The following is a 23,302-nucleotide window of genomic DNA, read 5'->3' as shown; positions in this document are numbered from 1 at the left end:
CTGCTGACGGCTGCCTCCCTGCTGGCAAGCAGCCTAGGAAGAGGGGCATAAATCTATTTTTATTTAAAAGAACTGAACATGAACAATTAAAAACATATGCAAGAGTGGAGAGATTATTATAATGTTACCATGTCCTTATCACCAAGCTGCAATAATTTTCAGCTCATGGTCAATCATGTTTATCTCTTTATTATTCCTTTTGAATTATTCTGATGCAAATCCCAGATATTATTTATTTTTATTTGTAAACATTTCAATATGTATATGTAAAATGTAACCACAACCCTTTTATTATACCTACAAAATGAAAATAATTTAATAACCTCAACTAGCCATTTGGTGTTCAAATTTTTCCAATTGTCTCATGTTTTCATTTTTAGTTTTATTTTTTATCTCATATTTAAAAAATATTTCTTTCAATAAGAATCCAAGTGAAATTTACTCATTGTAATTGAAGTTTTAAAAAATACATAGGCTTTGTCCTGACCAGCATGGCTCACTTGGTTGGGCATCGTCACACAAGGTGAAAGGTCGCTGGTTTGATTCCTGGTCAGGGCACGTGCCTGGGCTGTGGGTATCTTCCCTGGTCACGGTGCTACAAGAGGCAACCAATCATTGTTACTCTTGCACACTGATATTTTTCTCTTTCTCTTTCTCCCTCCCTTCCCCTCTCTCTAAAAATAAATAAATAAAATATTTTAAAAAATAGACTTCTCTTTATCTCTTTAGATATTATATTTATTGAAAAATCATGTTATTTTTTCTCTTAAATTACCTATATTTTGGCTTTGCTGAGTATTTCCCAATAGAGTCCTTTAACATGTTCCTTTGTCTCTTATACTTTCTAAATACAAATAATATTTAGATCTAGAGGCTTAGTCAGATTAATGTTCAATCTTTTCAGCAAGAATACCTCATAGGTGGTATTATATACTTCCATCAGAAAGTACATAATATTTATTCTCTCTTTTTTGGTGATATAATCTAGATTTAGTTATTTATTAGGTGATATTCTTAATAATGTTCCACCTCATTTATAAGTTGAAATACATACAGCTGTTTGATTATGCTATGATACAGTTCATTTAGAAAAGTAAAAGTAAGAGCTTGATTCATTTCTTTTATTTACCACTTTTCAACATATTGCATTGTTGCTTAGAATCCTCCAATGATGACCAATGATATTTTTTTCACAGGTTTTAGATAGAGGAAGGGGGACAGGGGAAGAAAAAGGTGGGGTGGGGGGAGAGAGAGAGAGAGAGAGATCACTTGACCAGGGCTTGAATCTGTAACCTGGGCATGTGCCCTGATGGGAATCAAACTTGTGACCTTTCAATCTATGGGATGATGCTCCAACAAACTGAGCCATACTGGCCAGAGCATGACCAATGATCTTTTAAAAGTATCCCAAGATTCATGGAGTTAGAATTCATGGGTTTCAATCAATATTTTTTTATTGCTGCCCAACACCTTTTATTCTTGGCAATTGGGAGCCTAATTTGACTTAGCTCCTTTTTATTCAAATCTAGTGGGCTTTGATCCCTTTCTTGCTTTCTGGTATAAAAATGTTCCAGGTTCATCCTCATAAGACATGTAATCAGCAATTTGTTAGTGGAGCTCATCCTTACTTTAAAGGTGAGGAAACAAGTTTGGCCAAGGTTTTACAGCTAATAAATGATGGGCCTGATATTCTGTCTCAGATCCATTTTATTCTAAAACTTTAGGTATCTATTTTATCTTCTTTTATTTTGTGGGTTAAAAAGAAAGCCAAGAGAAACAGGGCCAGACAGAAATATTAGTATATTACTTTATCCTTTCCAACCTTGAGAGTTAGACTTCTGCTCCCTTGCTCTGTACCTTCCACAGTGGGGTTCTTAACATGGGATGTTCATTAGAATCATCTGTTTCTTCAAAGCATGACTTTATTTCTAGCTTCTGAGTCAATAGGGTTGCTTACCACCCAAAGTCTAGTCTCCTTCCATCACCTCCCTGCCCCCCTGGTAACCTGCACTGAAGAATTGTATTGTTTGTTTCTTTTTGTTTTATATTACATATATTAGTGAAATCATATGGCTCTTGTCTTTTCTGTCTGGCTTATTTCACTTAGCATGATACTCTCAGACCCATCCATGTTGTTGCAAATAGCAGTATTTTCATGCTTTCTTATGGTTGAGAAATATTCTATTATATAAATGTACCACATCTTTTTATCCAGTCATCCATTGAAGGACATTTAGATCATTTCCCTATCTTGGCTACAGTAAATAAAATTGCAATGAACAGGGGTACATACATATTTATGAATAAATGTTTTCAAATTTTTCAGGTAGATATTGCTGGGTCATAGTGTAGCTCTGGTCTTAATTTTTGAGGAACCTCCATACTGTTTTCCATAGTCACTGTACCAGTTTACATTCCCTCCAGCAGCGTGTGAGGGGTCCTTTTTCTCCCCATCCTCTCCAACACTTGTTATTTCTTGTCTTATTGATAATAGTCATTCTAACAGGTGTGAGGTGGTATCTCACTGTGGTCTTGCTTTACATTTTCCTCATAGCTAGTGAAGTTGAGCATCCTCATATATCTGTTGGCCATTTGTGTGTTTTTAAGACTGTATATTCTTCCAGTTTGCCTTAGCTGTGTGCATAGGTTGTGATCAAAGGTGTTTCATTTCTTGGAGGTAGAGAGTTGAATCAAAATGTCTTACCGATAATGTTTTATAATTTGTCTTTATATCTCTAGTAGTTGAGATTCCAAATAAGGGATATTCATCATTTTTCTGTCTTGGCTCCATGTGCTAACTACTCATTTATTGCCTTACAGCACCGGTGTACCTTTCTCAGCCCCAATTTGTGATGTTAGAGTTTGACAAGTAAACACTTCTCCTTTGCCAGTGGGCATAAGGTTAGATTTTGTGAACAATGGTAACAGAGGGACACAGGTGGAAATGGCAGGAGAAGGGGTTTCTCTTCTTGGTTCTGGTGGGCGTTTTCTTCCTTCTGGCATGATTGACAGCAGTGTGCAGGACTAGAGGTTCCCGTTCTCCACTAACTTCTCGGGCACCAGCAGAGTGAGAATCAGCGTCACCTTAGTCTGGTCCCAGTAGATGACTTCCTGCAGATTAGCTTTAGCCCACCCATGCCCCAGAAGTGGTGTCTGAAGGCCCAGTGCTGACCCACTGGTACCCAGTGGGCAGCTTCTTACAAACCAGCTCTATCTAGCCCTCTGGAACCCCAGCATGTTTTCCCACCCCCTTCTTCTGCGGTTTGCTGCAGTTACACCCTTTCCAATTAGATCAGAGTCTCAGCCTTAGTTTATAGGGGTTTCCTTCTTCCAAATGCTTAGTTCCTTCCATGTTATTTATCTCTCAATTCCAGAGGTAGTAAATGCTTTTTTCATTAGCATTTGCTGTATTCCTTAGAATTCTTTTTTACTCATTAGTAATCCTTTGTACTAAATCTTCCTTTTTTCAAATTATTAACATGGTTTCTGTCTCTAGAATGGACCCGGATCAATCCAGGATTGAAACCAGGAGGGGGTCCCAAAAGATCTACCCTCAAAGATGAAATTTTGGGATTGGTTTGGCCACGCCTTTAGGCTCGAGCACAGTGTTGATCTCCTTGCCGTGGGAAATGGTGTGCTGGTAATTCATGGAATGCAGTGGCATCAGGATTAGTTGAGCTACTACGTATGGAGGATTATAATGCAGTGTCAATGAATCATCAGGTGCCTTCAGAACTCCTCTTGTAAATAAACCTTGTGTGGAAAAAAATGAAGTAAATTCAAAAATATTTGAACTGAATGGAAGTGTAAACAGCCTATTAATGTTTGTGGAATGAAGCAAACACAGTACTTAGTGGGTAACAGGAGAATTAATGTTTATATAATAAATGAAGAAGTGTGTAAAAATCAGTGAAATCAGCTTCCATCTGCAGGAAAGAGAATAAAGAAGAACACATTAAACCCAAAATAAGGAGAGGTAATGAATGGACATAGATGAAATAAAATTCTGTAACATCTATTCTCCACAAGAAAATAGGTTCAAATATATCAATTGTAAAAAACTATGATAAAATTTATCAGTGTTGCTGAAATATTTACTATCATTTTTGCCCTCGTTACTAGCTATGTGACCTGGGGCAAGTTGTCCAACCTATTTAATGCTTAGGTTTCTCATTTGTAAAATGGGGGATAATAAATTTTAAGATCATAATGATTAAGAAGTAAATGAAATGAATTTATGCAAAGATTATAGTGCTCTAGAATTTCCATTTAGAAGCACAAACTTGTGTAATTCAGCCTTAATAAAATTAAGAGAGTAGGTGTGTGAGTGATGGATTCCTGCAGTCATCTTAGTCAAAGCCAAAAATAGAGATGGGATAATCTAGGAAAGACCTGTGGAGGAGCCTCTTTGTGGGGTAACTTCCTGTCTCAGAAATTGGAGGCTCACAAATTTCATGAGAATTTTGTATTAACAGCAACAATGCCAGCATTGACTAAAAGGGACAGAAAAAGAAAATAAAGAAGGCTCTGAACAGCAGGATTCTGTATGTAGAAAACAGGCTGATAAAACTACTGACGTGGGAGCATATGCTACCCTTCATGAAAAAGGAAGTTTGAGTTGGAGGGCAGAGCCTTGGCCCCCAAGGGTAAAGCCGTGAGCCAAGGGCTTGAGACCATATGGAGCTGGCCTGCTAGGATTTTGAAATTGCTTGGGATGGCTGGCTTTTGTTTTTTTCTTCTATTTTCTCCCCTGTTGAATGAAAATGCCCATGTTTAGTGTTCCACCATTACATTTTGGGAGATAACTTGTTTTCTAGTTTCAAAGGTCCACAGATGGAGAGGAATATTGCCCCAGATGGAACATTATTCAGAGTCTCATCCATACCAGATTGATATGATTTAGATGATACAGTTTGGACTTTTGAGGTGATGAGATTCTGATGAGATTTCATACTTTGAGTTGCTGCTGTAATGGGCTGGAACTTTTGGAAATGTTGGGATGGGGTGAATGCATTTTGAATGTGGGAAGGATGTGAATCTGGGGACCAGAGTGGCTGACTGAGATGGACACAGTAACGTACCCCCAAAGATATCTAAGTCCTAATCCCTGGAACCTGTGAATATGTTACTTAACATTATAAAAGGTACTTTATAATTGACATCAAGTTAAGGATTTTGATATGGTGTTACCATTCTGGATTATTCAGATGTGCCCACTATAATCACAAGAGTGCTTATAAGACAGACAGAGGAATGTCAAAGTCAGAGAAAGTAATGTGATGACGGAGGCAGAGGTTGGGAGTGATGTAATTCCATCAGCCAAGGGATGGGAACAGCTTTTAGAAGTTGGAAAAGGCATGGAAACATAACCTTGCTGGCATACAATTCCAGTAGTCATTGCATCAATTGCTTACATGCTATATTAATTAATCCTCAAATTCAGTTGAAGTCCAACTGAATACTCGATTAAAAACTCAGCTGTGAAATACCTCCTAATAATAAAGGACAGCCTTTTGCTCTTTGGCCTTTTCTTTTTGTTCTTGTATTTTCTGGAATGCGGATGTAGTCATTGAATTTGCAGTAGCCATTTTATGGCTATTATGTATCAAAATGAGAAAATGTTCAAGGGAACCTCAGAAACTTGGGTATTGATATTATTGAACCGCTGAATCAATGAGTGCTTCCATAACCTATTTTTGGGCTTTTTACTTTATGATACAAGTAAAACTTTATTTTTAAAGGCAACATTGAGTTTGTTGATGTTTGTGGAAAATGCATTTCTACCTGATATTCTTATAAAATGAGCTGTACACAGTGACAGTAATTATGCTGAAAGGATAGTTAAATTCCTTCATTAAATGATAAGATCAAATGTCATAGAGTAATATCTGTAGTGCATGTGTATAAGAGCACCTACAAACTGTACTAACATCTGTCCAAACATGTAAGATATTTTGGTTAATACTTGTGTTAAAACTACTGATTTGCAGAATATGAGTTGACCCTTGCTTATGCGTGCTACATATGTATGTGGTGAAGAATTTGGCAACATTAAGTTATATTAATCTTTGCAAACTCAAGCAAAAGGAGAAATCATGTCTTTGATTTAAGCATATGGAACACGTAGACTTGAAAACTTGCACTGGGTTCAGCTATGCATAGCACCAAATGTATTCACAGCATGAAGTGTTGTGCAAATAAGAGATTCCACCTGAGGGGCAGTCCATACTCTGCTTTGGTTAGAGAAAACAACTGATAATCCACAGTATGCTTTCTCCAAATTGTTGTTCAAGTACAGTTGTCTCCATCTTACCCCCACCACTTTCCCTGGCCCCACCCACCCCCACCTCCCACCCTTTGGCTTTGTCCATGGGTCCTTTATACATGTTTCTTGACGACCCTTCCCCCTTTCCCCAGTTATCTACCTTCCCCCTCCAACAGTATACTTTCTAATTTTAGATTGGATTTGAAATAGAAACTAAAAAGTATGAATATATTTAAATTATAGTCAGTGTATATGTATATTTTAAATATGGATAATAAAGAAATGAGTAATAGATGCAACTGTTTGATCACACTGAATTAAGAATGTTGATAAATGAACAGATTTTCATGTGAACTACTGAGATAAAATATAAGTTTAATGCCAATAAAGACCATTATGATTTCACATGCTTTTTTATCAAATGGCATGTCTTCAGTGGTCTGAACCCATTATTTCTAAGCCAGAATACTATACTTTTTAACGTTGAGGATATTTTCTAGGAATTTAAAAGACAACTAAACTGCAATACAAATAGGTTGGACAGACATTTGGACCTTTTCTCAGTTCAATGTCTTTTTTAGTCTATGTGAGAAGGAAACTGATTAAGTATTATTTAGCAAATATATTACCACACCCAAGTGTTGCCACACAGCATGAAGAAATAATTCCTGGGGCTGAAAACAAGGGTGGATTAGCAATACACTTACTGTTGTCTTCCAAGTTGAAACATTCATCCTTCCAGCTCTTGGCTATAAAACCCGTCAGAACCCGTCATCTATTAGAGAACTGCAAGTAGTCTTCAGGGAGCCTTCTCTCTGTAATTTCTGGGCTGTTTGTGTTTCATATGAATAACCAGACTTACCTGGTAGTTACTAAACTTGGTGTTATTTGCAGTGTTCTATGATTGTGAATTTGAAATTTCTCATCAATCAAAAAAAATTCTAAATTATAAATTAAGCTATCCACCATTGAGTTGCATAAAGCTACCTTGGTGGGAGACTGCAAGCAATATTTTCATTCTTATTGAAATGAAAAATATCTTGTAATTTAAAAATATTATTTATTGTTATGAAAACTAAGAAACATATTTTTAAAAATTACCTAAAATTGATGATCTTCATGCACACAGATTACCTGTGAAGGAGTGTATAGGTGCCACACTTTAAGAAACAATCCTATTGAAGCCATAGACAGGGAATCTCCTTTATTTTGAGTATGAAGTGCCTTGTCTGTTTCAATGCTCTTAAGCAATCACAAGTATCCTCAAAGTAGGGAATCAGAATCTCCCCATCGTCTTCTTGACCTTTCATCCACATGAAATTCATAGCGACATTCCATTACACAGAGTCAGAGAATGTTCTTAGCCTGGTGCCTTCATCACTTGATCACTTCACCCACAGCCTTGTTTGCTCGGGGACTTCTATAAATCTGTCCTCCTGAGCGTACTTTCAGTTTATTTTCTAATTGCCACCAACACACCCCCATACACTTCTTACAGGAGTACGAAAAAATTCTAATTTGTTGTGTTCACTACCTCGTGAATATAACAGGAAGATATTCTTTCTTATAACAGAATTGTGAAGACAAAATCAGTCTCTTTATAGTGTTAGGCGATGCCTTTAATGTGGCTCAGTAGTCTGAACACTACACAGTAATCTAGTCAAAGGAAATATGAGTGATTGTCCTCCCTTTTACACAGCATTTCACAGATTACCTCAGCCCTGGGCAATCTGTGTCCAAATTTCCTCTTCTTATAAAGAGACTAGTCTTAGTGGATTAGGGCCCACCCTAAAGACTTCATTTTAACTTAATTACCTCTTTAAAGGCATTATCTCCCAATATGGTTACATTCTGAGGTACTGAGAGTTACAACTTTAACATGAATTTGGGGGGAACACAGTTACCCCATAACACTCCCCAAGCCTCACTAAATTAGTAAGTAAAAGAATAAAAAGTACAATATAATACAGAAATAATGAGGGAGAAGAGATGATAATTGATAAAAGATTTGCAGTTTTTAGAGATTAAAAACTGATGGACAAATAGTAACTGTAAAGGCTGACTGGTAAAGGCTAAATGGTAGAATGGGTAAAACTGTTAAGTAAATACCTTAATAGGGTGAGGCCATAAAGAAAGCTAGTTCACATTATCGTACCTTGAAAAGCCCAGGAACATCAATTACTTTGGAAGGTGGCAGGTGGGACTGAAAACATCAGGATGGTGACAATATAGTTGAGAAGCAATACCTGTTGTAGGGAGGCAACTTCCTCATCCCCAGTCTAGGAGAAGACGTGAGGTCTGTTGGCAGAGAAAGTAAATGAGACAGTCACTGGACTTGGGGACACATATAGAAAAGGAAAGGGTGATGTACGAAACAGGGAGGGTATTTCTAGACTCCGGATTGGGGGTTCTACAATAAACACCACATTCACCACTAAAAAAAGACTCAGAGCTCCTTGGAGAAATGGCTGATTCCAGGTCTGGAGCAGGAATAACATATGATGCACTTGAAGCATCTGGTCATATCAGAGAGCAATAAAGCTGTGAAACTTGCTAGGGTTATATCAAAAGGATAGAGAGTCTCATTCAAATAGCTTCTCACTGACCTAATGGGATAATTTCAGCATCAATGGGCAATACAGACCCAATAGGTTGAGATCATTTGAATATATTAAAATCCGTGAGTTTAAAATTAGAATTTAAAAACTTACTGGTTAGTGGTGTAAGATGCAAGAGTCCAACTCAGTACTTTGAATCTGGTAAATAAGAGTAAAAAAAAGAAGAAACCCAAGCGTTTGTCTTGCTTTTCCTACAGGAACTGTACCTTAGGACAACTAAATAGTTGAAGGATGTGCTATTTCAGCCCATAAATGAGAAAGAATGTTAGAATTATAACATCATTTTAGAAACCCTAACGAATTACTACATCTAGTCAGTAATCACCTAAGGCTGCTGACATTGCAGAATGAGACGATCAACTATTACATGTGCCCCCTGGTGGAAGTAAGCAGCACCACCTATGAAGTAATCTTGCCTCTCCCCCAACCTCGCCCTGCCCAAAGAAAATTGAATTAGAATCTGATCAAGTCTTTACATCAAACTGCTAGTTTACAGGAAATACAAGGGATGGACACATAGATATTCAATCAGGAAAAAAAAAGTATAGGAAACTCTAAAAACATTGGACAAAAAGCTTAGCTTCTTCACCAAATAAATTGAAAGGAATAAAAGTAATGGAAAAGAAACTTACAGATTATAAGAGGCTTAAAAACATTTAACCATTTATAAGAATGAACCTTAACTGACTGATTAAAGCACACAAATATATAATATTAATGTATTTTAATATTATATATTTCTATATTATTATAGATATGTGTAATATATGCAAATTTGTGGAGCAGTCGTAAAAATTTGAACTCTGAACAACTAAGGAGTCAAATCAAAATCATTGTTGATTTTTTAAGGTGTGGTTATGTTAAAATGGTTTTGTGGTACATTATTTTTTAGAGATATATTCTAAAGTATTTATTTATTTATTTATTTATTGTTGTTCAATTACAGTTGTCTGCAACTCCCCCCCACTACTCTCCCCCCACCCCAGCCAAACCCACCTCCCTTCCTTGCTTCCACCCTCCCCCTTGGTTTTGTCCATCTGTCCTTTATAGTAGCTCCTGAAAACTCTAAAGTATTTATTGATGGGATTATATGGTATTTTGAACTTACCTCCTACATCTTTGCAGAGAGAATTGGGGAAATTGATTGGATTAGGAAACAGATTTTGATATAAGTTGAGGATTATTGACCCTGGGTGATGGGCATATGAGAATTTTATATTATTCTTTATTTTCCTGTGTGTGTTTTCAATTTTTCATAATTAAAAGTGAGATGGGAAGAAAATAGAGAGTTTAACTAAAAGTTTATATACAGAATGAGTAGAGAGTTCCAGGTATCTTTCCCACTCACCTAAAATGTCAAGCAGACTTGAGAGGACTGACACTTGGGTGGTGGCCAATGCCAAGATAAGTTGTGATTCCATCACAGCATGACGAAGTCCAATAGGTTTCATGTCAAATCTTTGCAGAGAACCAAGATGGCGGCGTAGGTAGACACCCTGCGCCTCCTCACACAACCAGAACTGACAGAAAATCCAACGGCAAGGAAGTCCAACACCAAATAGATAAAAAATAAACATTCATCCAGACCCGTAGGAGGGGTGGAGACAGGCAGCCGGGCGGAGAGGACTTGCATGGCCGAGGCGGGACCCAGACTGGCAGAGTGTGGGATGAACGGGGCAGGCAGTGTGACCAGTAGCAGACCCTGCGGCCCCACATTCGTGCACAGAAAACCGAGATGAACAACGGGGGAAAGCAATGAACAGCAGGGGAGCATAGCAGACTGTGCAACCCAGGGCATCAGCACAGGGAAATAAAGCCTCAAACCTCTGATTGAAAACGCCCGTGGGGGTTGGGGCGGCAGCAGGAGAAACTCCCAGCCTCACAGGAGAGGTCGTTGGAGAGACCCACAGGGGCCTAGAGCATGCACAACCCCACCCACTCGGGAACCAGCATCAGAGGGGCCCAATTTGATTGTGGGTAGCAGAGGGAGTGACTGAAATCCGGCAGAGAGTGGAGTGGGCACCATTGCTCCCTCTCGGCCCCTCCCCCACGTACAGCGTCAGAGCATAGCGATCAGTGTTACCCCACCCTGACCCTGGAACACCTAAGGCTCCGCCCCTTTAAGTAACAGATGCACCAAGACAAAAAAAAAAAAAAAAAAAAAGGCCCAAATGACAGAACACTTCAAAGCTCCAGAAAAAATACAACTAAGCGAGAAAGAGATAGCCAACCTATTGGATGCACAGTTCAAAACACTGGTTACTAAGACACTCACAGAATTTGTTGAATTTGGTCGAAAACTAGATGAAAAAATGAAGGCTATGCTAAGAGAAACAAAGGAAAATGTACAGGGAACCAATAGTGAGGCAAAGGAAACTGGGACTCAAATGAACGGTGTGGACCAGAAGGAAGAAAGAAACACCCAACCAGAAAAGAATGAAGAAACAAGAATTCGGAAAAATGAGGAGAGGCTTAGGAACCTCCATGACATCTTGAAACGTTCCAACATCCGAATTATAGGGGTGCCAGAAGGAGAAGAGGAAGAACAAAAAATTGAAAACTTATTTGAACAAATAATGAAGGAGAACTTCCCTCATCTGGCAAAGGAAATAGACTTCCAGGAAGTCCAGGAAGCTCAGAGAGTCCCAAAGAAGCTGGACCCAAGGAGGAACACACCAAGGCACATCATAATTGCATTAGCCAAGATGAAACAGAAGGAGAGAATCTTAGAAGCAGCAAGAGAAAAGGACACAGTTACCTACAAAGGAGTTCCCATAAGACTGTCAGCTGATTTCTCAAAAGAGACCTTACAGGCAAGAAGGGACTGGCAAGAAGTATTCAAAGTCATGAAAGGCAAGGACCTACATCCAAGATTACTGTATCCAGCAAAGCTATCATTTAGAATGGAAGGGCAGATAAAGTGCTTCTCAGATAAGGTGAAGTTAAAGGAGTTCATCATCACCAAGCCTTTATTATATGAAATGTTAAAGGGACTTATCTAAGAAAAAGAAGATCAAAAATATGAACAGTAAAAATGACAGCAAACTCACAGTTATTAACAACCACACCTAAAACAAAAACAAGAGCAAACTAAGCAAACAACTAGAACAGGAACAGAACCACAGAAATGGAGATCACATGGAGGGTTATCAATAGGGGAGTGGGAGGGGAAGAGAGGGGGGAAGGTACAGAGAATAAATAGCATAAATGATAGGTGGAAAATAGACAGGGGGAAGGTAAGAATAGTGTAGGAAATGTAGAAGCCAAAGAACTTATAAGTATGACCCATGGACATGAACTATAGGGAGGGAATGTGGAAGGGAGGGGGTGGGCAGGATGGAGTTGAGGGAAGGGGTGGAAATGGGACAACTATAATAGCATAATCAATAAATACATTAAAAAAATTTTCCTGCAACTCTGGGGAACAATGAAAGTTTTACAATTAGTGGAAAGTTGTCGCACCTAGGTGAGGCATGGCACTGAGTTTTAAATTGGGTTAGGCCTCAATGCTGGTTGTACATTAGAAGCAACCAGGAAGCTTTAATTGTTTTTTAATTTTAATAATATCTGGACCTAATTTCCATTGGCTTTAATTTGAATGAGGTAGAGAGGGGCACTGTTATTTTGAAAAATCCCCAGAGAATTTCCTTGTGCAGCTAGGATCGAGAACCACTAATGTAGAATGAACTTCTCAGAAGCTAAGCCCATGACTTATTTATCACTATATACCAGTACTTTGTACAGAGTAAGCTTTTTAGTATTTTTAATGAAAATAATCATCATCACAGATGGTGGCTGTGAGTTAGAGTAGTAAAGGTGAAACTGTATCGCTTTTCCTACCCCACCTAATCTTTGCACACCATCTGATCAAATGAATGATTATATCCCAATGATTAAAGAAAGAAGCCCATTTTTATTAGGTTGTACACGAAAAGATGTCATGAACAATCATCCCCAATAATCTTTAACCTCTGTTCCCAAGGCAGAATGCTCTCCAGATGTGGGCCGTCTTCCTTATGATGAGGCAGCTGTGGTAGTCACGCATTTGGGGTTGAGGTTTTCATAGTGCGTGAGAATCATCTGTGAGGCTTGTTACAGGTGTGGATTCCTGGGCCCAACAGGACTTGGTTGATCAGATCTCCAGTGAGAAACTGGGAGGCTCTGTATTTAATAGGTTGATACCAGTGCAGGTGGTCTGTTGATCACAGTTTGAGAAAGCAGTGTATGCGTCACAGCATTTTTATCCTGTGCCTAGGGTTCGGCCTTCTCCAGGCCTTTTGCCTGTAATGGTGTTGTAAACGGAGGCCTGTCCTTCAGTGGTCAGTGTCGCACATCCTCTTTTGGAGCTTATTTCATTGTATTTTTTAAAACTTTTTAAAATTATTGTTCAAGTACAGTTTTCTGCCTTTTTCTGCAACTGGAGCTTATTTTAAATTTGCTTATTAAGTCCTAAGCATCATTTTTAGAAGCAGGGACCTAATTTTACTGCTCTGTCTTATTTTACTGAAGCAAAGTTCAGTAATATTATAAACTTTATGGAAAGAAGGGAGAAAAGGAAAAGGGAGTATTCATTGAGGGGATCAAGATTTCATTTTTGCTCTTATGAAAAAAAGTTTCCCAAGACTGTATTCACTTATCTCATTATTTATGCTTAATTTCCCCCCTATAATCTCAGTATTGACCACTTATACAACTGATAAAAACAGTGGGAAAATAATCCCATCAGGTCAGTAATTGGTTATTTTTAGCATATCTGCCTATATCATGAGAAGATAGATATATGTGTAACATTCAAGAGAATAGATTAACATTGTGTATTTGAAGGTATGCTCTTTCCATATTTCTACATTTGATACATATTTCATAGGTTTATACAAACACAGAATTGGGTGGAAGTTTTTTCTAAACTTCTACGATTCATAGATAAAAACAATCTTGCATCCCGTAGCGAAAGTGCATCTTTTCTATCAGCCACCAAATAATAGCATGAATGTGTTCATTTGAGACAAGATAACATGGATCTTTGCATAAATTTTTAGAATTTAACCTATTTATAAGAATAGGTACTTCTGTATAAGAATATCTCCTAGAGAACTTTTTTCAAATTGTTAAAATGTGAACTTTAAGACATTTTACTACGATTAGAAATGACTATTGCTCTTACTTGGAATCACATGATTTCCCAGAGTAACATACCTCTAAATTCATTATACAGTCAGTGAAAATATAGGATTCAATGCATGCATTTGTCTATTCACCCTTCTCCTGACAAACATTTACTGATCTAGGCTCACTTCCATACCCTGACAATATAGCAGTGAACAAAACAAAAAATAGACCTCGGAGCTCACAACATGGCTGAAAACTGTGTTTTGAGAAGTAAAAAGTGTTTACATTAAAAAAGAGGTAGGAAAGAAGAGCAGAAATTGTTTGGGAGAGGCAATGAAATTTTATATGGGAGGGGAAATGACACAGTGAGGAGGTGACCTTGAGTAGTGACCTGATTGAAATGAAGGAGTGATCTCTGGAGCTACAGAACATTCCAACAGAGAGAATGGTGAGTGCGCAGGCCCTGAGTAGATACCAGCTAGATGTTTTTGACAACAGAGTGAATGGGGTAGGGAGAGTAGTAGGAGATGAGGTTAGAGTGATAGTAGCTTGTCTGGGGGGTGAAGTTCATATCGTAATAAGGACCTTGGTTTTTGCTCAAAGTGAGATTGGAATGCTTTGGACAGGTGTGAGAAGGGGAGTGGTGCAGGCTGACTTGGGGTCTTAACTGAATTCATCCCTCCTGGCTGTTCTGAAAATACACTGACGGTGGCCAAGGGTGGAAGCAGGGTGGACAGTTAGGAAGATTTCACGGTGATCTAGGTAAGAAACGGTGGCTTGGATCAGAGTGGCTTTTGTGGAGGTGGAAAAAAGTGGTTTGATTTGGACATATAATGACAGAGGTGACAATATTTGTTGATAGAATTTCATTATTTATCCAAATTGTGAGCTACGTATTTAATTCTTTTTGAATTAAGGAATAAAGGAATCTGTACTTTTTCAAGCAGGAAGGGAGGTAATATATAAAGCAGAAGATTTGAACCTAACTTTTTATAATATGAAAGGTACTTTTTTAAGGTAATTAAAATATTTGATAATGAATAAATGAAACTTCTTGGTATATAATTAAATTGCATTACTAAGATAATAAAAACTGAATTGCAGTGTTTACTGATTAATTTTATCTATTGTATCTATTGATTTTTATCAAGTAAAAAGCTTACTATCTCACATCTAACATTTGTAGTTAAAATAAAATATATTCTTTAGTTTATTTGTTAGAAACAAAGCAGTCTATTGACTATAGGAAATTTGAAAGGCAGTAATTTTTTTAAGAACTGGTTGTACACATTTAAATGGAAGAAATGCAGAAGCCACTTTTATCCATTGTAATGTTTAATCTTGTGAAGAGCTAGATTTTTTTTCTCAGCTCTATCGGTAGAGGGCAGCAAAGTTCAAGCAGTATGTTTTCAGGTTCCTGGAAAGCTTTGATAAGGAAATTTTTTTTTCTCTTCTCTACTCTTCTCTTCTTCTCTGCTCTTCTTTTTTCTTCTCTTCTCTTCTTCTCTCTCTTCTTTTCTTTTCTCCCAAGAAATTTGTCCTGGCTTGCATTTTAAAGAAGTGCTTTGGTAATATCATATAGGAATTCACTTAAAAACCCTGTAGCTTTGCTTCAGATATTTAGCCAACTGTTCCCTTCGATGCTATGAATGCTTTCTTAATGGGAATTTGTATATTTTTTCTTTCTGTAATGATTTAGGGAGTACCAGGGCCTGGGAAATACGACATTAAGAGCCAATTTCAGAAGACTGAAAATATAACATCAAAAGTAAACGATGCATCGTGTGCTTTTCTCTCTCAATCCCAGGTAATGGTCTACGGTCATTTCCATAAGTAGAGTGTAATAGGTACAATGTGATGCCAATAACAAATCCAGTGATGTGCAGGGTGATTATAAAAAGTTAAGTGATATTTGAGCAAATTGGAAATGCATGCGGCCTGGGCAAATCATATTACCAAAAGATGTGGGTGAAATGAAATGAAATGAGATTATAATATTAGCAATAATATGCAAAGATGAGTATTTGAACTGAAACCATGTATTAAACATTTTCTGTTATGCAACTTTGTACATGTGAAAAGTTGAGGTTGGCTTATAAGAGATTTTAGTCTGAGTTTTTAAATATACTTTTTCAGTGAAGGTGAGCAGTGTTAACATGTAGTCTGAGGATGTGCATTTCTTTCAGAGAAGGCTCGGAAGGCTCCCTGTGGACACAGGCCATAGGTCATGTCAGCAACGGCCACAGGGGCCTTTGTTAATGTTGCCGGAGACCATTTCACGGTAATCATTTCACACTCTGCAAGGTATCTACGGTATGTCGAAGGCAAGAACATTACAACACTAGTGAACCTTTGTAATGTGGCAGCCTCTAGATCAATGCAGTTGCAGCATTTAGCCAACTATTATGTATATATCTGGTTATCTTATTTAACTCGGGAAGGCAACTACTTTGGTTTTATTGTACTTGAAGAGGTACCTCCTTGGAGACAAGTAGATAAATTGTAGGCATATTTTGGAGGTATAATTAACATGACTTTTTTATTAAGTATATTTTGTTGATTATGCTATTAGAGTTGTCCCATTTTTTTCCCACTTGGTCCCCCTCTGCCTTGTACCCCCATTTACTCCAGCAATCCCCCCCTTAGTTCACATCTATGGATCTTACATATGAGTTCTTTGGCTTTTCCACTTCCCATACTATTCTTAACCTCCCTGTCTATTCTGTACCCACCAACCATGCTTCTTATTCCCAGTACCTTTTCCCCCATTCTCCACCCCTCTCCCCGCTGATAACCCTCCATGTGATCTCCATTTCTGTGATTCTGTTCCTGTTCTAGTAGTTTGTTTAGTTTGTTTTTGTTTTTGTTTTTAGGTTCAGTTGTTGATAGTTGTGAGTTTGTTATCACTTTACTGTTCATAGTTTTGATCTTCTTTTTCTTAGATAAGTCCCTTTAACATTTCTTTTTTAAAAATTTTTATTGTTATTCAATTACAGTTGTATGCCTTTTCTCCCCATCCCTCCACCCCACCCCAGCTGAACCCACCTCCCTCCCTCACCTCCACCCTCCCCCTTGATTCAGTTAATAATTGCTTGATGAAGATGAACTCCTTTAGCTTTACCTCGTCTGGGAAGCACTTCATCTGCCCTTCAATTCTAAATGATAGCTTTTTTGGATAGTAATCTTGGATGCAGGTCCTTGCTTTTTATCTCTTTGAATATTTCTTGCCAGTTCCTTCTTGTCCACAAACTATCTTTTAAGAAATCAGCAGATAGCCTTAGGGGAACTCCTTGGTAGGTAACTCTCTTCTTTCCTCTTGCTGCTTTTATGATTCTCTATTTATCCTTTGGCATTTTAATTATGATGTGTCTTGGTGTGGCCCTCTTTGAGTCTAACTTGTTTGGGATTCTCTGAGCTTCCTGGACTTGTATGTCTATTTCCTTCACCAAATTGGGGAAATTTTCTTTCATTATTATTTTAAATTGGAGAAATTTTCTTTCATTATTATTTTAAATAAGTTTTTAATTTCTGCTCTTCCTTTTATCCTTCTGGCACCTCTATGATTTGGGTGTTCATAAGTTTAAAGTTATACCAGAGGTTCCTAAGTCTCTCTTTGTTGTTGTTGTTTTTGGTTTTTTGAATTTTTGTTTCTTCTTTCTCTCCAGTTGACTGCTTATTTCTTCCTTTTGTTCCAAATTGTTGATTTGAATCCCAGCTTCCTTCCCTTCACTGTTGGTTCCCTGAATATTTTTATTTCACTTTGTATAGCCTTCACTTCTTCCTTTATTTTGTGGCCGAACTTGATCATTTCTCTGAGCATCCTGATCATCAGTGCCTTGAACTCTGCATCTGATAGGTTGGCTATCTCTGTGTCGCTTAGTTCTTTTTCTGGAATTTTGATCTTGTCCTTCATTTGGACCTTATCTCCCTTTCTCTTCATTTTGGCAGCCTCCATGTGTTTCTGTGTATTAGGTAGAGCTGCTTTGATTCCCATGCTTGATACATTTGTTTTGTTGTAAGGGGTGGAGCCTTAGATATCTCCCAGGGTGGGGCAGTGCACTTCACTGCTTTGTGATGCTGTATGTGGGGGAGGGGTCAGAGAGGGAACACTGTCACCTGCTTGGCTCTGGGATTTTCAGTCACTTCTCCCAGTTCCCATAAACACCTGGCACCCTTCTAGTAGCTTCCCTGGTGCTGATTGCCAGAGTGGGTGGGTTTGCAGATATTCTAGGAAACTGTGGGCCCTTTACATGGACTGTCCTGAGAGTCCAGCAGTTTCTTCCCCCACGCCACCCTCCACTGGTTTACAGCCAGAGGTTATGAGGCTTTATTCTCCCATTGCTGAAACCCTGGGCTGCATGGACAGGGGCTGGGATAGCTCACTCCCTGGTTTTCTTTCCCAGTTTTTATCCCCCTCATGTCAATGTGGGAGCACTCCTTCCATGGGCCACCGCTGCACCTGCCTCGCCACACCACAATGTGTCCTCTCTGCCTCTCTTACCTCTCTGGATGAACGTTTCTTCTTTAAATCCTTGGTTGTTGGACTTCCATACAGTTCAATTTTCTGGTGATTCTGGTTGTTTTTTGGTTTTAGATTGGTTGTTACCCTTCTTATGGTTGTGTGAGGGGGTGAAGCAAGTCTACCTATGCCTCCATCTTGGCTAGAAGTCATAATTAACATGACTTTTTAATGGGTTATATGTTGTGGTGAGGGACTTAGAATCAAGAATGAACACCATGTTTCATCTTGAGCAACTTGATGGTACGGTAACTTCACAAAGTGAATGTGGAGGAATAAGAGGTTATTATATATGTACCCTTGATTTTTAAAAATATAATTTTATAGCTAAAACTCTCAGTTTTTATCCTATTTCTGTTCAACCAATATGTTTTCTAATTTGACATCTCTTGTCACCAATTATATATATTTTCAGAAATGGAGTAGAATATGGTATCGATTTTGTTTATAGGGGATGATGAAGAAAAGAATAATGGTCCTAGGGAGAGAGATTGGATGAGTTAAAACCAACAGAGCTGCCTGCTAGGGGTAGTGTCAGTGTTCAGTTGAATATGAACAGATATACTAGAAAAATGACAATGTGATTAAGAGGGTGGGCTTAAGACAATTTTTGGTTTATAGGTATAAGACAGATTATGTTTGTGAGATACTTATTTAGTTACTGGTTTAAAGAGTTGTCTGGTATATTGTCTAAATGTATTATATTTCCTTGTATCTTCTACTATGCATCTTGAAAATAAGTTTTTCTTTATAACAATGCTCTTTCTCTTCCTGTGTATTAGAGACACCTGGGGAATTTTAATACCTTCTAATACTTGGTGCTACATAGAAGTTTAATACTTCTAATACTTTCTCTCCCTTAGAGATTTATTCAGTTAGTCCAGAACAGGGCCCAGGCATCGGTATTTTTTTTTAACTTTTCAGGTAATTCTATATGCAGCCAGGGTTGAATACTATCATTTTTAAAATATTGTACCTGGCATCTAAATAATAGACAGTATTTAGGAGAAAAGTTTAGAGGTCATTTTTGTTACTTCCATTAAATATTTGTTTTTTACTAGTGTTAAGATTTACTTGCTGAATATAATGTAAAAGGGCATATATAATATATTACCTTTTGTGTTAAGAAAAAAGGGAAAATAAGAAACATACACATAATTGTTCATCTTTGTATAAACACATCAAGGATAACCCAGAAAACAATGAAGCTGGTTACCTGCAAGGGATGGTGAGGACATGGACTGGAATCACTGGCATACTCCAATCACTTCTACTTGCTTACAGGAATCAGCTGTTATTTTTTTCAGTTTTGCATGTTGGTTGACGTTATGTGGTAGAGTGAAATTAGCCACCATGGGGTGTACTTATACCATGGAAATTTGCAAACATTACAAATTTGGACATCTTCCCGCCCCCCACACTCCTGCCCCAGGGGCACAACATCCACAGGATGGAAGGAAAATGAGAGGGAGCATCACTTCTTTTAGTATACTTTTTAAGATGTGTATTTGTCTTTTGGGAGCATGTCCATGTTTCATATATTCAAAAATAAAAGTAAATCAATAATTGGAAAAGTTAAAAAAAAACAACCTAAAATTGAAAGCAAATGGAAACAAAGGAACCATTGTGTTTCAAATGTTTGCTCTTACCCTCATTGAAGGAGGGAAAAAGAATAATCCAAGTAACCACAGTATTTGATCAGTCTTGGCTAAGAAGGGGCTGTAGTGAGTACAAGAATTGCAAACAAATTCTGAATTCTTTTTAGTAGGTTGGTTTATTGTAATGGTACAGGTGATGCAATCATGAAACTATTTAAATGTATTGCAGGGTTGGGCTAAAATGTTGATATTGGGAACCAGGGTTTTCACTGTGGAAGAAGGTATATACAAACATGGGCTGGGAGAGGTTAAAAAGAACCTTGTGGGACAGATGTGAATTGAAAGTTTTGATGTAAACTTATGATTTAAATGTACACATGTATACATGTGTGTATGGCATATACGTACATACATGCATGCATGTAATATGTCTCTATGTATATGTGTATATAGATATACCAATAGATATATAGATATGTATTCTAGCCACATCTGCTAACTGAGCCAAGAAGCACAGACTCTGTAGAGTAAGTGGAAGATGAACCTATAACATCTTGATAAGTCAAGTAAGAAAGAAAGAAATGTATCAAAAAAAAAAAAAGATGAGCGCATATCATAGGAACACATGAAACAACTTGAAGGACCACTTACTGGTAAAAATAATAGTAATTAATTATAAATCATTCAAACTGGTATTCATGAATCCGTATGGATGATAGAGAAATAAGTAGGTAGGCAGATAGATAAATAAATAGTTGGGAGAGAAGGGAGGACTCTTGCTTTAAATAGAATGCTGAGTGCTAATTAATAAATGTAGACAGAGCGTTGAATATCATCAAAATTAAAATCACCTGTGAGGTCCAGCGGACATAGTAAACTTCCAGATAAGATACTCTGAGAAAGGCACAACACCACACATAAAGTATTCCGTCTGGAAATACACGACCTGAATATAATTATGAGGGAGCACCAACTACAGAAGGCTCTATTTTTACAAAAAGGAGGTGCTATATTTTACTGAAGTCTCAATACACAAAGGGGAGCTATAGAAATGTTCCTACATTAAAAGAAACTAAAAGCAACATCTAACCTGAGACTAAATTATGTAGTGAAAGAGAAAAATGCGGTAGAGGCATTATTCGATTAACTGATATACTTGGAATATGAATGGTAGATTAGATAACATTGTTATAGCATTGATAAATTTACTAAACTTGATAACTGTACTTCAGATATGGAGAAAATATCCCTACTTTTAGTAAACACATACCAAACTGTTTAGGGGTAAAGGACCATGATATATACCACTTTTCATTTAATGGCTCTCTGTATGTGTGTATGTGTGTGTGCATATAGAGCGAGAGACAGAAAGGGAGGAACGGACAGAGAAAAAGGGATAGAAACAGAGACGGGTCAACCAAAACAAAAAGCAAGTGACAGTGTATGTTAATAGATGAATGTGGGCCACACCCTATCATTTAGAATCTTGAATGGAGATGATTTCTTTCAAAAAGTCTATCTGGCACAGCAAGGGACATAGTGCATTGCTATATTAATATATAGATGATTTTGCTAAAAGCTATATATTTTATGTTTTGATAGGTACCAGATCTTAATTCATCTACATTTTCTTCACTCCATTAAGAAATAAATTAAGCTCTAGATATTATATTACCGAGAAGGCAGCTTTTAACTCATGAAATATCAGCATGCACAATAGTTTCTCATTGACATATTTTCCCATTCTTCAACAGAGATTTGCACCTGTGAAATCAACCACCCCAGGTCCTGGCACGTATAATGAACCTCGAACTGCTTTCAAATCCTTGAAGAAAACATCAACATTGAAAAATACCCCATTTGGTAAAAGTGCTGCTCGATTCACACAAGACTCCAAGACAGAGAAAATGCCAGGTTATCAATGAATCCATGCACTATTACTGTTTAGTTTTATGTAAGTTAATATTCTTAACAAGATGGGTGCATCAGAGAGTACAGTCCTTTTTGTTGTTCTGTGGTTGGTGTTGTCATTTTAAGTCTGTAATGCTTTTTTAAAAATATTAACTATAAACTAAACACAGATAGATAAAAATACCAAAATTTTGGTAAGATTTTGAGTTGACATATCACATATCTTTATTTTTAATTTTCTATTATTTCCTTTTATTCAATGAATTTCCTAGTTTCCTCTTGGTAGGTACACACACACACACACACACACACACACACACACACACACACACCTGTCCAGAAAGTATCCAGCCATATACTATGAACAATAGAGACATTTATTGAAAAAGATACAAGATACAAAAAGCATTGTACATAGGACAATGATGCTTCAGTCCCCTTCAAAGTAGACACCTGGGGGCCTCACACAGTTCTCCTAACTGCCATTAGCTGCCTAGTTATATTTTCCTGAATCTCACTGGTGGTCTGAAATCTCTTCCCTTTCAAAGCTGATTTTAGTTCTGGGAAAAGGCAAAAGTCTCAGGGTGCCAAATCTTGGCTGTAGGGAGGCTAAGTCACCTGGATGATTTGATGTTTTACCAAAATACTTTGCACCAGCCATGACGTATGAAGCCTCCAATCACTAGTTGCCTATAGCTGTGGCCTTCTGAATCATCTGAATAGTTTCCACAGAGGAATGTTCAAGCTTTAATGCAAAATCTGATGCAGATTTGTTGCTCTACTCGCTCAGTCATTTTTAATATGATGGCCTCACAGTACACATGCTCACTCAACAGCGTCTAACTGCCCCCAATGACCAGTACAGTGAAGTTGTCATTGTTCACACATGTGCATTCCAGGCCATTCTCCTTGACTGCCAGGTTACACTGAGGTCACGTAAACCATTCTTGTTATATTAACAATGATTGGACTTTTTCCAGAGAGACTATGTATGTCAATTATGTGGTCACTGCTAGAAATATGACTTTTGATGCTCAGTTTTGTTTAAATTCTATTTTGGGGATGTCTAATCATGTATTTTGGTATTCTTAGTGGTTATTCTAGTATACAGAGTTAAGAATATAGCACCAAAATAACATATAATTTTGAACATGTAGTTAGCTGCTGCTGTGTAACAATCTTAGTGGTTTAAAATAATAAGACCACGGATTCAAGATAGTGGCCATCAGGAGGCTGATGAAGGACAACCTTCCAAATAATTAGGGGCCTTCAGAATCGAAGT

At 37.6% G+C, this 23,302-nt stretch overlaps 1 protein-coding gene across 1 annotated transcript in view; it reads left to right on the top strand.

Moving 5' to 3' along the window:
- Positions 1 to 23,302, top strand: part of STPG2 (sperm tail PG-rich repeat containing 2) — a 141,812-nt gene that overhangs the window by 90,829 nt on the left and 27,681 nt on the right. The window contains 1 exon segment of the mRNA XM_053922906.1: positions 21,864 to 22,023. Within this exon segment, the coding sequence (XP_053778881.1) occupies positions 21,864 to 22,023 (160 nt within the window).

The sequence above is a fragment of the Desmodus rotundus genome, chromosome 4 (assembly GCF_022682495.2).
Source record: "Desmodus rotundus isolate HL8 chromosome 4, HLdesRot8A.1, whole genome shotgun sequence".
Lineage (NCBI taxonomy): Eukaryota > Metazoa > Chordata > Mammalia > Chiroptera > Phyllostomidae > Desmodus > Desmodus rotundus.
Note: the sequence above shows the minus strand (reverse complement) of the source record. Positions and strands in the feature narration are given on the sequence as shown.